The sequence below is a fragment of the Salmo salar genome, chromosome ssa14, assembly GCF_905237065.1.
Source record: "Salmo salar chromosome ssa14, Ssal_v3.1, whole genome shotgun sequence".
Lineage (NCBI taxonomy): Eukaryota > Metazoa > Chordata > Actinopteri > Salmoniformes > Salmonidae > Salmo > Salmo salar.
The window spans coordinates 90,112,414-90,126,909 of NC_059455.1; the positions used below are offsets into that span (position 1 = coordinate 90,112,414).

Below are 14,496 nucleotides of genomic sequence, written 5' to 3' on the forward strand. Positions count from 1 at the left end.
GTGATTGACTTGGAGTTACATTGTGTTGTTTAAGTGTTCCCTTTATTTTTTTGAGCAGTGTATATCCACCTGTTCTGAAAGGCCCCTGAGCCTGCAACACCACTAAGTAAGGGGCACCACCAAGCATAGGTGTTCCTTTTGTCCAGGTGGGAAAGGGCAGTGTGGAGGGCAATAGAGATTGCGTCATCTGTGGATCTGTTGGGGCGTTTATACTCACAGCGGTGCCAGTGAAGGTGACAGGAGGTGACTGCCAAGAGATGCTGAAGTTGGAGCTGCTGCTGGGGGTGAAGGAGGTGGAGGCAGCAGAGCCTGGGCCTGACCCAGTGGAGGGGATGGTGACTGGAGATGTGGCCTGGAAAGGGACAGCAACAAGTCACGAGGCAGTCACACCTTTAAAGACCAGTGTATAGCCACACACACACACACACACGATAAATAAAGTCAGTCAATCAATTCATTAACCAACAAATCAAATCAACCAAACAATAAGAGTCAATCAAGCACTTAATCAATGAAAATGTATCTGTACAGTGTCTTTAGCAAATACTGGAAGCACTTTGACACCTCCTGCTTAAAACCCAAATACTGGAAGCACTTTGACACTTCCTGCTTAAAACCCAAATACTGGAAGCACTTTGACACTTCCTGCTTAAAACCCAAATACTGGAAGCACTTTGACACTTCCTGCTTAAAACCCAAATACTGGAAGCACTTTGACACCTCCTGCTTAAAACCCAAATACTGGAAGCACTTTGACACCTGCTTAAAACCCAAATACCGGAAGCACTTTGACACCTCCTGCTTAAAACCCAAATACTGGAAGCACTTTGACACCTGCTTAAAATCCAAATACCGGAAGCACTTTGACACCTGCTTAAAACCCAAATACCGGAAGCACTTTGACACTTCCTGCTTAAAACCCAAATACTGGAAGCACTTTGACACCTCCTGCTTAAAACCCAAATACCGGAAGCACTTTGACACCTCCTGCTTAAAACCCAAATACCGGAAGCACTTTGACACCTGCTTAAAACCCAAATACCGGAAGCACTTTGACACCGGCTTAAAACCCAAATACCGGAAGCACTTTGACACCTGCTTAAAACCCAAATACCGGAAGCACTTTGACACCTGCTTAAAACCCAAATACCGGAAGCACTTTTCTACTTAAGCTATCAGTAGGCGTGGCCAGTAGTTTTGTGGGTGTCTCTCTGACCTGGTAGGCGTGGTCAGTGTGGATGAGGTAGAGGGCACTGGGGGCGGAGCGACTGAGGGGCGTGGTGTTTGAGTGGGCGTGGCTGTGGTTCTCCTTGTTCCCACTGGACCCGTTGCTGCCCTCTGCGGGGGGTCGTCTGTGGCGGTCATTGGAGGGAGGGACGGGGGAGAGCACGGAGGGGGAGATGGGGGACAGGCTGCTCAGACCGTCAGCCACTGAGTCTGTGTTGAGTTTGATCTCTGAGTAGTAGAAATCCTCCTCTCCGTCACTGCAGTCAGAGTCACAGTTCCGCCTGGGAGAGAGGGAGGGGTTACAATTAGGGCTTAATATCAGCATGGAGTTGGATTGGATGAGCCCTTCTCTTATCATTACAGAGAAATTAGGATTGGACCAGATCGCTGATCTATGTGATACCATTGTTCTGTTCCGTCCTCATTCATCCCTGGCCTGTCACGCTGAGCCAAAATGAGGAAATGTTACCGTGGTGATAATCCCACCGGATTTAATCTGCTGTTGTTCATTGACAATCTCAGTGAAAGGCCATCGAGAGGAGAGGCCTCTGTTATCTCTCGCTGGAGGGGGTCAAAAGTTGGATGGGTGTGTGTGTGTGTGTGTGTGTGTGTGTGTGTGTTACCCCAGGTGAACGGTCCGGATGTGTCTCTGTATCCCAGCAGCAGAGCTCAGAACCTTCCCACAGTTCTTCCACAGACACTTGAACATCACCTTCATGGAGTTCTGGACATTACACACAGGAGAGAGAGAGAACAACGTTGAACACCAGCCAAGTCATCCTTTTCTCACATCAAATATGCCACAAGCGCGTGCCTCTGCTCTGTACCATTTCTCACACAACCTGTCCTCTGTAATTACAGCATGGCCCTCTGAGGCCAATTCCGTCCGAGCAGCAACTTTCAGATAATAAAAAAATGTATAATAATAAATAACATTTAGCAGACGCTTTTATCCAAATGACTTAGTCAGTCAGTCATTTGTGCATATATTTTACATATGGGTGGTCCTGGGAATCGAACCCACTACAAAGGACTGAGCTACAAAGGAACACATGACCAGATGGGGTGTGTGTGTGTCCAGTTGAAAGCCTTCTGAGGACAGACGTGTCTTAATTCTCTGATCACTCGTCAGAGTTCGTTCCGTTTCAAGTTTTGTCACATGCACAAGTACAGTGAAATGGCTTTCTTGAAAGCGCTTTCCCAACAATGCAGTAATCAATATAAGTAGTACTTTTAAAAAGTGAAGTACAACAGAAACACCTTTATGATGGGGGTCATGTGGTCCCTGGTCAGTCCTTTATGATGGGGGTCATGTGGTCCCTGGTCAGTCCTTTATGATGGGGGTCATGTGGCCCCTGGTCAGTCCTTTATGATGGGGGTCATGTGGCCCCTGGTCAGTCCTTTATGATGGGGGTCATGTGGCCCCTGGTCAGTCCTTTATGATGGGGGTCATGTGGTCCCTGGTCAGTCCTTTATGATGGGGGTCATGTGGCCCCTGGTCAGTCCTTTATGATGGGGGTCATGTGGTCCCTGGTCAGTCCTTTATGATGGGGGGTCATGTGGTCCCTGGTCAGTCCTTTATGATGGGGGTCATGTGGTCCCTGGTCAGTCCTTTATGATGGGGGTCCATGTGGCCCCTGGTCAGTCCTTTATGCTGGGGGTCATGTGGTCCCTGGTCAGTCCTTTATGATGGGGGTCATGTGGTCCCTGGTCAGTCCTTTATGATGGGGGGTCATGTGGTCCCTGGTCAGTCCTTTATGATGGGGGTCATGTGGCCCCTGGTCAGTCCTTTATGATGGGGGTCATGTGGCCCCTGGTCAGTCCTTTATGATGGGGGTCCATGTGGCCCCTGGTCAGTCCTTTATGATGGGGGTCATGTGGTCCCTGGTCAGTCCTTTATGATGGGGGGTCCATGTGGCCCCTGGTCAGTCCTTTATGATGGGGGGTCATGTGGTCCCTGGTCAGTCCTTTATGATGGGGGTCATGTGGTCCCTGGTCAGTCCTTTATGATGGGGGTCATGTGGTCCCTGGTCAGTCCTTTATGATGGGGGTCATGTGGCCCCTGGTCAGTCCTTTATGATGGGTCCATGTGGCCCCTGGTCAGTCCTTTATGATGGGTCCATGTGGTCCCTGGTCAGTCCTTTATGATGGGGGTCATGTGGTCCCTGGTCAGTCCTTTATGATGGGGGTCATGTGGTCCCTGGTCAGTCCTTTATGATGGGGGGTCATGTGGCCCCTGGTCAGTCCTTTATGATGGGGGTCATGTGGTCCCTGGTCAGTCCTTTATGATGGGGGTCATGTGGTCCCTGGTCAGTCCTTTATGATGGGGGTCATGTGGTCCCTGGTCAGTCCTTTATGATGGGTCCATGTGGCCCCTGGTCAGTCCTTTATGATGGGGGTCCATGTGGCCCCTGGTCAGTCCTTTATGATGGGGGTCATGTGGCCCCTGGTCAGTCCTTTATGATGGGTCCATGTGGCCCCTGGTCAGTCCTTTATGATGGGGGTCATGTGGTCCCTGGTCAGTCCTTTATGATGGGGGTCATGTGGTCCCTGGTCAGTCCTTTATGATGGGGGTCATGTGGCCCCTGGTCAGTCCTTTATGATGGGTCCATGTGGTCCCTGGTCAGTCCTTTATGATGGGTCCATGTGGTCCCTGGTCAGTCCTTTATGATGGGGGTCATGTGGTCCCTGGTCAGTCCTTTATGATGGGGGTCATGTGGTCCCTGGTCAGTCCTTTATGATGGGTCCATGTGGTCCCTGGTCAGTCCTTTATGATGGGGGTCATGTGGCCCCTGGTCAGTCCTTTATGATGGGGGTCATGTGGCCCCTGGTCAGTCCTTTATGATGGGGGTCATGTGGCCCCTGGTCAGTCCTTTATGATGGGGGTCATGTGGCCCCTGGTCAGTCCTTTATGATGGGTCCATGTGGTCCCTGGTCAGTCCTTTATGATGGGGGTCATGTGGTCCCTGGTCAGTCCTTTATGATGGGGGTCATGTGGCCCCTGGTCAGTCCTTTATGATGGGGGTCATGTGGCCCCTGGTCAGTCCTTTATGATGGGGGTCATGTGGTCCCTGGTCAGTCCTTTATGATGGGTCCATGTGGTCCCTGGTCAGTCCTTTATGATGGGGGTCATGTGGCCCCTGGTCAGTCCTTTATGATGGGGGTCATGTGGTCCCTGGTCAGTCCTTTATGATGGGGGTCATCTATTTGCCCATTGTTCAGGGCAGTCCTTTAAATTTACATTATTAGTCATTTAGCAAACGCTCTTATCCAGAGTGACTCACAGAAGCAATGAGGGTTAAGAGCCTTGCTCAAGGGCACATAGACAGATTGTTCACCTAGTCGGCTTAGGGATTACTGGCCCAACGCTCTGAACTGCTAGGCTACCTGCCACCCTACTTATAACAGATGATGTTTTGGTCCTTGGGTAACAAAGCCCTGTGAAGCCCCCATGCCAGCTGCACACAGTTCATTAAAAAAGTGTGGAGAACGAACAGCATTGTATTTTGGCTCAGAGGAGGAAGAGAAGAGCAACACTAGGCTCTGGTTGGCCTGGGAACCAGGAAGAGAAAAGCAGGACTCGCATCTGGTTGGCCTGGGAACCAGGAAGAGAAGAGCAGGACTCGGCTCTGGTTGGCCTGGGAACCAGGAAGAGAAGAGCAACACTAGGCTCTGGTTGGCCTCGGAACCAGGAAGAGAAGAGCAGCACTAGGCTCTGGTTGGCCTGGGAACCATGAACACTGGCAACTTCTTTTAGAAACCAATATGGGTCAGAGTCTCTGAAGTGATTTATTACCAACACTAGATTTGAAAAGTGGAACTTAAAAATCTATCAAACAATATTTTAGCAGCGTTTACACAGGCAGCATAATTCTGATATTTTTTTCTCTCAGTATCTCTCCCTCTCTACCATTCTCTCTCTCTTTGTCTGTCTCCATCTCTCCGTATATCCCACTTCAACCCCCCCCCCCAGAGATATCCTATTGATCTGATGGGAGAAAAGACCTGCTGCATAATCTTCATGTTTTCCAGTGAAGATATTAAAATAATTTATTTCAATTATACCAGGTGACCTTATGTGTGGCTGTAATTAAGCAGGATAAATGACTGGAAATGCATCTGGGGTGTGTGTGTGTGGGTTAGGGGTGGGGGGATTGACAGAATTGACAGTTACACAACAGACCAGAGCCCATGCTTCACAATCCAATCATTCTGCTCCCCTGATAAGAAAGAGGGACAACATGAATAAATAAATAAATGAATGAGCGTTCGGTTAATCTGAGTGGCCACGACATGTGTCCGCCCAACTTGTTTTCATGCCCTTCTTGTTTCTAAGCATGGTGTTTGTGCCATGTTGTGGTCCAGAGACGGCATCAGGCATCGCCACGTGTCAGGATCAGTCACTTTCACACTTTCACGCTGTGTCCCAAATTCTACCTCAGTCAGCATATGACTTGGAGTTCAGAAAAGAGAAGGTATTACATTAGCTAGCTAGCAACATGTATAAAACAAGTGCAGGACATGCCTTCTTTTGGGACATTCCACTTGTCTTGCCAAGATCATTGATACTACAGTACAACTACTTCTTAAATCAATCTACTGGTTAGAGTGTAGGGGCTGCAGGTAGCCTAGTGGTTAGAGTGTAGGGGCAGCAGGTAGGCTGGTGGTTAGAGTGTAGGGACGGCAGGTAGCCTGGTGGTTAGAGTGTAGGGTCGGCAGGTAGCCTAGTGGTTAGAGTGTAGGGACGGCAGGTAGCCTGGTGGTTAGAGTGTAGGGTCGGCAGGTAGCCTAGTGGTTAGAGTGTAGGGACGGCAGGTAGCCTGGTGGTTAGAGTGTAGGGACGGCAGGTAGACTAGTGGTTAGAGTTTAGGGACGGCAGGTAGCCTAGTGGTTAGAGTGTAGGGACGGCGGGTAGCCTAGTGGTTAGAGTGTAGGGGCGGCGGGTAGCCTAGTGGTTAGAGTGTAGGGACGGCAGGTAGCCTAGTGGTTAGAGTGAAGGGGCGGCGGGTAGCCTAGTGGTTAGAGTGTAGGGGCGGCAGGTAGCCTAGTGGTTAGAGTGAAGGGACGGCAGGTAGCCTGGTGGTTAGAGTGTAGGGACGGCAGGTAGCCTAGTGGTTAGAGTGTAGGGACGGCAGGTAGCCTGATGGTTAGAGTGTAGGGACGGCAGGTAACCTAGTGGTTAGAGTGTAGGGACGGCAGGTAGCCTGGTGGTTAGAGTGTAGGGGGGCAGGTAGCCTAGTGCTTAGAGTGGAGGGGCAGCAGGTAGACTAGTGGTTAGAGTGTAGGGACGGCGGGTAGCCTAGTGGTTAGAGTGTAGGGACGGCAGGTAGCCTGGTGGTTAGAGTGTAGGGGAGGCAGGTAGCCTAGTGGTTAGAGTGTAGGGATGGCAGGTAGACTAGTGGTTAGAGTGTAGGGACGGCAGGTAGCCTAGTGGTTAGAGTGTAGGGACGGCAGGTAGCCTGGTGGTTAGAGTGTAGGGACGGCGGGTAGCCTAGTGGTTAGAGTGTAGGGACGGCGGGTAGCCTAGTGGTTAGAGTGTAGGGGCGGCAGGTAGCCTAGTGGTTAGAGTGTAGGGGCGGCAGGTAGCCTAGTGGTTAGAGTGTAGGGACGGCAGGTAGCCTGGTGGTTAGAGTGTAGGGACGGCAGGTAGCCTAGTGGTTAGAGTGTAGGGGGGCAGGTAGCCTAGTGGTTAGAGTGTAGGGACGGCAGGTAGCCTAGTGGTTAGAGTGTAGGGACGGCAGGTAGCCTGGTGGTTAGAGTGTAGGGACGGCAGGTAGCCTGGTGGTTAGAGTGTAGGGACGGCAGGTAGCCTAGTGGTTAGAGTGTAGGGGGGCAGGTAGCCTAGTGGTTAGAGTGTAGGGACGGCAGGTAGCCTAGTGGTTAGAGTGTAGGGACGGCAGGTAGCCTGGTGGTTAGAGTGTAGGGGAGGCAGGTAGCCTAGTGGTTAGAGTGTAGGGACGGCAGGTAGCCTGGTGGTTAGAGTGTAGGGGGGGCAGGTAGCCTAGTGGTTAGAGTGTAGGGACGGCAGGTAGCCTGGTGGTTAGAGTGTAGGGACGGCAGGTAGCCTAGTGGTTAGAGTGTAGGGACGGCAGGTAGCCTGGTGGTTAGAGTGTAGGGACGGCAGGTAGCCTAGTGGTTAGAGTGTAGGGACGGCGGGTAGCCTAGTGGTTAGAGTGTAGGGGCGGCGGGTAGCCTAGTGGTTAGAGTGTAGGGGCGGCAGGTAGCCTAGTGGTTAGAGTGAAGGGACGGCAGGTAGCCTGGTGGTTAGAGTGTAGGGACGGCAGGTAGCCTAGTGGTTAGAGTGTAGGGACGGCAGGTAGCCTGGTGGTTAGAGTGTAGGGACGGCAGGTAGCCTAGTGGTTAGAGTGTAGGGACGGCAGGTAGCCTAGTGGTTAGAGTGTAGGGGGGGCAGGTAGCCTAGTGGTTAGAGTGTAGGGACGGCAGGTAGCCTGGTGGTTAGAGTGTAGGGACGGCAGGTAGCCTAGTGGTTAGAGTGTAGGGGAGGCAGGTAGCCTGGTGGTTAGAGTGTAGGGGCGGCGGGTAGCCTAGTGGTTAGAGTGTAGGGGGGGCAGGTAGCCTAGTGGTTAGAGTGTAGGGACGGCAGGTAGCCTGGTGGTTAGAGTGTAGGGACGGCAGGTAGCCTAGTGGTTAGAGTGTAGGGGAGGCAGGTAGCCTGGTGGTTAGAGTGTAGGGGCGGCGGGTAGCCTAGTGGTTAGAGTGTAGGGGCGGCGGGTAGCCTAGTGGTTAGAGTGAAGGGACGGCAGGTAGCCTGGTGCTTAGAGTGTAGGGACGGCAGGTAGCCTAGTGGTTAGAGTGTAGGGACGGCAGGTAGCCTGGTGGTTAGAGTGTAGGGACAGCAGGTAGCCTAGTGGTTAGAGTGTAGGGACGGCAGGTAGCCTGGTGGTTAGAGTGTAGGGACGGCAGGTAGCCTGGTGGTTAGAGTGTAGGGACGGCAGGTAGCCTAGTGGTTAGAGTGTAGGGACGGCAGGTAGCCTAGTGGTTAGAGTGTAGGGACGGCAGGTAGCCTAGTGGTTAGAGTGTAGGGACGGCAGGTAGCCTAGTGGTTAGAGTGTAGGGACGGCAGGTAGCCTGGTGGTTAGAGTGTAGGGACGGCAGGTAGCCTAGTGGTTAGAGTGTAGGGGCGGCGGGTAGCCTAGTGGTTAGAGTGTAGGGGCGGCGGGTAGCCTAGTGGTTAGAGTGTAGGGACGGCAGGTAGCCTGGTGGTTAGAGTGTAGGGACGGCAGGTAGCCTAGTGGTTAGAGTGTAGGGACGGCGGGTAGCCTAGTGGTTAGAGTGTAGGGGCGGCGGGTTGCCTAGTGGTTAGAGTGTAGGGGCGGCGGGTAGCCTAGTGGTTAGAGTGAAGGGACGGCAGGTAGCCTGGTGGTTAGAGTGTAGGGACGGCTGGTAGCCTAGTGGTTAGAGTGTAGGGACGGCAGGTAGCCTGATGGTTAGAGTGTAGGGACGGCAGGTAACCTAGTGGTTAGAGTGTAGGGACGGCAGGTAGCCTGGTGGTTAGAGTGTAGGGACGGCAGGTAGCCTGGTGGTTAGAGTGTAGGGACGGCAGGTAGCCTAGTGGTTAGAGTGTAGGGGGGGCAGGTAGCCTAGTGGTTAGAGTGTAGGGACGGCAGGTAGCCTGGTGGTTAGAGTGTAGGGGGGGCAGGTAGCCTAGTGGTTAGAGTGTAGGGACGGCAGGTAGCCTGGTGGTTAGAGTGTAGGGACGGCAGGTAGCCTGGTGGTTAGAGTGTAGGGACGGCAGGTAGCCTAGTGGTTAGAGTGTAGGGGGGCAGGTAGCCTAGTGGTTAGAGTGTAGGGACGGCAGGTAGCCTGGTGGTTAGAGTGTAGGGACGGCAGGTAGCCTAGTGGTTAGAGTGTAGGGACGGCAGGTAGCCTGGTGGTTAGAGTGTAGGGACGGCAGGTAGCCTAGTGGTTAGAGTGTAGGGACGGCGGGTAGCCTAGTGGTTAGAGTGTAGGGGCGGCAGGTAGACTAGTGGTTAGAGTGTAGGGACGGCAGGTAGCCTAGTGGTTAGAGTGTAAAGGCAGCAGGTAGCCTAGTGGTTAGAGTGTAGGGATGGCAGGTAGCCTAGTGGTTAGAGTGTAGGGGAGGCAGGTAGCCTAGTGGTTAGAGTGTAGGGACGGCAGGTAGCCTAGTGGTTAGAGTGTAGGGACGGCAGGTAGCCTGGTGGTTAGAGTGTAGGGACGGCAGGTAGCCTAGTGGTTAGAGTGTAGGGGGGCAGGTAGCCTAGTGGTTAGAGTGTAGGGACGGCAGGTAGCCTAGTGGTTAGAGTGTAGGGATGGCAGGTAGACTAGTGGTTAGAGTGTAGGGACGGCAGGTAGCCTAGTGGTTAGAGTGTAGGGACGGCAGGTAGCCTGGTGGTTAGAGTGTAGGGACGGCGGGTAGCCTAGTGGTTAGAGTGTAGGGACGGCGGGTAGCCTAGTGGTTAGAGTGTAGGGGCGGCAGGTAGCCTAGTGGTTAGAGTGTAGGGACGGCAGGTAGCCTAGTGGTTAAAGTGTAGGGACGGCAGGTAGCCTGGTGGTTAGAGTGTAGGGACGGCAGGTAGCCTGGTGGTTAGAGTGTAGGGACGGCAGGTAGGCTGGTGGTTAGAGTGTAGGGTCGGCAGGTAGCCTAGTGGTTAGAGTGTAGGGGCAGCAGGTAGCCTAGTGGTTAGAGTGTAGGGGGGCAGGTAGCCTAGTGGTTAGAGTGTAGGGACGGCAGGTAGCCTAGTGGTTAGAGTGTAGGGACGGCAGGTAGCCTGGTGGTTAGAGTGTAGGGGAGGCAGGTAGCCTAGTGGTTAGAGTGTAGGGACGGCAGGTAGCCTGGTGGTTAGAGTGTAGGGACGGCAGGTAGCCTAGTGGTTAGAGTGTAGGGGGGCAGGTAGCCTAGTGGTTAGAGTGTAGGGACGGCAGGTAGCCTAGTGGTTAGAGTGTAGGGACGGCAGGTAGCCTGGTGGTTAGAGTGTAGGGGAGGCAGGTAGCCTAGTGGTTAGAGTGTAGGGACGGCAGGTAGGCTGGTGGTTAGAGTGTAGGGTCGGCAGGTAGCCTAGTGGTTAGAGTGTAGGGGCAGCAGGTAGACTAGTGGTTAGAGTGTAGGGACGGCAGGTAGCCTAGTGGTTAGAGTGTAAGGGCAGCAGGTAGCCTAGTGGTTAGAGTGTAGGGATGGCAGGTAGCCTAGTGGTTAGAGTGTAGGGTCGGCAGGTAGCCTAGTGGTTAGAGTGTAGGGGCAGCAGGTAGACTAGTGGTTAGAGTGTAGGGACGGCAGGTAGCCTAGTGGTTAGAGTGTAAGGGCAGCAGGTAGCCTAGTGGTTAGAGTGTAGGGATGGCAGGTAGCCTAGTGGTTAGAGTGTAGGGGAGGCAGGTAGCCTAGTGGTTAGAGTGTAGGGGAGGCAGGTAGCCTGGTGGTTAGAGTGTAGGGGCAGCAGGTAGCCTGGTGGTTAGAGTGTAGGGACGGCAGGTAGACTAGTGGTTAGAGTGTAGGGACGGCAGGTAGCCTAGTGGTTAGAGTGTAAGGGCAGCAGGTAGCCTAGTGGTTAGAGTGTAGGGATGGCAGGTAGCCTGGTGGTTAGAGTGTCGGGGAGGCAGGTAGCCTGGTGGTTAGAGTGTAGGGACGGCAGGTAGCCTAGTGGTTAGAGTGTAGGGGCGGCAGGTAGCCTGGTGGTTAGAGTGTAGGGTCGGCAGGTAGCCTAGTGGTTAGAGTGTAGGGGCAGCAGGTAGACTAGTGGTTAGAGTGTAGGGACGGCAGGTAGCCTAGTGGTTAGAGTGTAGGGACGGCAGGTAGCCTAGTGGTTAGAGTGTAGGGACGGTAGGTAGCCTGGTGGTTAGAGTGTAGGGACGGCAGGTAGCCTGGTGGTTAGAGTGTAGGGACGGCAGGTAGCCTAGTGGTTAGAGTGTAGGGACGGCAGATAGCCTAGTGGTTAGAGTGTTGGGACGGCAGGTAGCCTAGTGGTTAGAGTGTAGGGATGGCAGGTAGCCTAGCGGTTAGAGTGTAGGGGGGGGCAGGTAGCCTAGTGGTTAGAGTGTAGGGACGGCAGGTAGGCTGGTGGTTAGAGTGTAGGGACGGCAGGTAGCCTGGTGGTTAGAGTGTAGGGACGGCAGGTAGCCTAGTGGTTAGAGTGTAGGGGCGGCAGGTAGACTAGTGGTTAGAGTGTAGGGACGGCAGGTAGCCAGGGGTTAGAGTGTAAGGTCAGCAGGTAGCCTAGTGGTTAGAGTGTAGGGATGGCAGGTAGCCTAGTGGTTAGAGTGTAGGGGAGGCAGGTAGCCTGGTGGTTAGAGTGTAGGGACGGCAGGTAGCCTAGTGGTTAGAGTGTAGGGACGGCAGGTAGCCTAGTGGTTAGAGTGTAGGGGAGGCAGGTAGCCTGGTGGTTAGAGTGTAGGGACGGCAGGTAGCCTGGTGGTTAGAGTGTAGCGGCGGCAGGTAGCCTAGTGGTTAGAGTGTAGGGACGGCAGGTAGCCTAGTGGTTAGAGTGTAGGGGCGGCAGGTAGCCTAGTGGTTAGAGTGTAGGGACGGCAGGTAGCCTAGTGGTTAGAGTGTAGGGACGGCAGGTAGCCTAGTGGTTAGAGTGTAGGGATGGCAGGTAGCCTAGTGGTTAGAGTGTAGGGGCAGGAGGTAGACTAGTGGTTAGAGTGTAGGGACGGCAGGTAGCCTAGTGGTTAGAGTGTAAGGGCAGCAGGTAGCCTAGTGGTTAGAGTGTAGGGGAGGCAGGTAGCCTGGTGGTTAGAGTGCAGGGGCAGCAGGTAGCCTAGTGGTTAGAGTGTAGGGACGGCAGGTAGCCTAGTGGTTAGAGTGTAAGGGCAGCAGGTAGCCTAGTGGTTAGAGTGTAGGGGAGGCAGGTAGCCTGGTGGTTAGAGTGTAGGGGCAGCAGGTAGCCTAGTGGTTAGAGTGTAGGGACGGCAGGTAGCCTAGTGGTTAGAGTGTAGGGACGGCAGGTAGCCTAGTGGTTAGAGTGTAGGGACGGCAGGTAGCCTGGTGGTTAGAGTGTAGGGACGGCAGGTAGCCTGGTGGTTAGAGTGTAGGGGCGGCAGGTAGCCTAGTGGTTAGAGTGTAGGGACGGCAGGTAGCCTAGTGGTTAGAGTGTAGGGACGGCAGGTAGCCTGGTGGTTAGAGTGTAGGGACGGCAGGTAGCCTAGTGCTTAGAGTGTAGGGACTGCAGGTAGCCTAGTGGTTAGAGTGTAGGGATGGCAGGTAGCCTAGTGGTTAGAGTGTAGGGATGGCAGGTAGCCTAGTGGTTAGAGTGTAGGGACGGCAGGTAGCCTAGTGGTTGGAGTGTAGGGACGGTAGGTAGCCTGGTGGTTAGAGTGTAGGGACAGCAGGTAGCCTGGTGGTTAGAGTGTAGGGACGGCAGGTAGCCTAGTGGTTAGAGTGTTGGGACGGCAGGTAGCCTAGTGGTTAGAGTGTAGGGACGGCAGGTAGCCTAGTGATTAGAGTGTAGGGACGGCAGGTAGCCTAGTGGTTAGAGTGTAGGGACGGCAGGTAGCCTGGTGGTTAGAGTGTGGGGGCAGCAGGTAGCCTAGTGGTTAGAGTGTAGGGGCGGCAGGTAGCCTAGTGGTTAGAGTGTAGGGACGGCAGGTAGCCTGGTGGTTCGAGTGTGGGGGCAGCAGGTAGCCTAGTGGTTAGAGTGTAGGGGGGGCAGGTAGCCTGGTGGTTAGAGTGTAGGGCGGGGGGCAGGTAGCCTAGTGCTTAGAGTGTAGGGGCAGCAGGTAGACTAGTGGTTAGAGTGTAGGGACGGCGGGTAGCCTAGTGGTTAGAGTGTAGGGACGGCAGGTAGCCTGGTGGTTAGAGTGTAGGGGAGGCAGGTAGCCTAGTGGTTAGAGTGTATGGACGGCAGGTAGCCTAGTGGTTAGAGTGTAGGGATGGCAGGTAGCCTAATGGTTAGAGTGTAGGGACGGCAGGTAGCCTGGTGGTTAGAGTGTAGGGACGGCGGGTAGCCTAGTGGTTAGAGTGTAGGGACGGCGGGTAGCCTAGTGGTTAGAGTGTAGGGGCGGCGGGTAGCCTAGTGGTTAGAGTGTAGGGGCGGCAGGTAGCCTAGTGGTTAGAGTGTATTGACGGCAGGTAGCCTGGTGGTTAGAGTGTAGGGACGGCAGGTAGCCTGGTGGTTAGAGTGTAGGGACGGCAGGTAGCCTAGTGGTTAGAGTGTTGGGACGGCAGGTAGCCTAGTGGTTAGAGTGTGGGGGGGGCAGGTAGCCTAGTGGTTAGAGTGTAGGGACGGCAGGTAGCCTAGTGATTAGAGTGTAGGGGGGGCAGGTAGCCTAGTGGTTAGAGTGTAGGGACGGCAGGTAGCCTGGTGGTTAGAGTGTAGGGATGGCAGGTAGCCTGGTGGTTAGAGTGTAGGGACGGCAGGTAGCCTAGTGGTTAGAGTGTAGGGGCGGCAGGTAGCCTAGTGGTTAGAGTGTAGGGACGGCAGGTAGCCTGGTGGTTAGAGTGTGGGGGGCAGCAGGTAGCCTAGTGGTTAGAGTGTAGGGGGGCAGGTAGCCTGGTGGTTAGAGTGTAGGGGCGGGGGGCAGGTAGCCTAGTGCTTAGAGTGTAGGGGCAGCAGGTAGACTAGTGGTTAGAGTGTAGGGACGGCGGGTAGCCTAGTGGTTAGAGTGTAGGGACGGCAGGTAGCCTGGTGGTTAGAGTGTAGGGGAGGCAGGTAGCCTAGTGGTTAGAGTGTAGGGGGGGGGCAGGTAGCCTGGTGGTTAGAGTGTAGGGCGGGGGGCAGGTAGCCTAGTGCTTAGAGTGTAGGGGCAGCAGGTAGACTAGTGGTTAGAGTGTAGGGACGGCGGGTAGCCTAGTGGTTAGAGTGTAGGGACGGCAGGTAGCCTGGTGGTTAGAGTGTAGGGGAGGCAGGTAGCCTAGTGGTTAGAGTGTATGGACGGCAGGTAGACTAGTGGTTAGAGTGTAGGGATGGCAGGTAGCCTAATGGTTAGAGTGTAGGGACGGCAGGTAGCCTGGTGGTTAGAGTGTAGGGACGGCGGGTAGCCTAGTGGTTAGAGTGTAGGGACGGCGGGTAGCCTAGTGGTTAGAGTGTAGGGGCGGCGGGTAGCCTAGTGGTTAGAGTGTAGGGGCGGCAGGTAGCCTAGTGGTTAGAGTGTAGGGACGGCAGGTAGCCTGGTGGTTAGAGTGTAGGGACGGCAGGTAGCCTAGTGGTTAGAGTGTAGGGACGGCAGGTAGCCTGGTGGTTAGAGTGTAGGGACGGCAGGTAGCCTAGTGGTTAGAGTGTAGGGACGGCAGGTAGCCTGGTGGTTAGAGTGTAGGGACGGCAGGTAGCCTGGTGGTTAGAGTGTAGGGACGGCAGG

The 14,496-nt window shown here is 54.3% G+C and overlaps 1 protein-coding gene across 1 annotated transcript in view; it reads right to left on the minus strand.

Moving 5' to 3' along the window:
- LOC106570565 (zinc finger protein 704) overlaps positions 1–14,496 on the minus strand; it is an 89,832-nt gene that overhangs the window by 4,090 nt on the left and 71,246 nt on the right. The window contains exons 5-7 of the mRNA XM_045694933.1: positions 1,851–1,951; positions 1,217–1,508; positions 218–352 (exon numbers count right to left, since the gene is read on the minus strand). Of these exons, the coding sequence (XP_045550889.1) occupies positions 218–352; positions 1,217–1,508; positions 1,851–1,951 (528 nt within the window). The remainder of the gene's footprint in view (positions 1–217; positions 353–1,216; positions 1,509–1,850; positions 1,952–14,496) is intronic.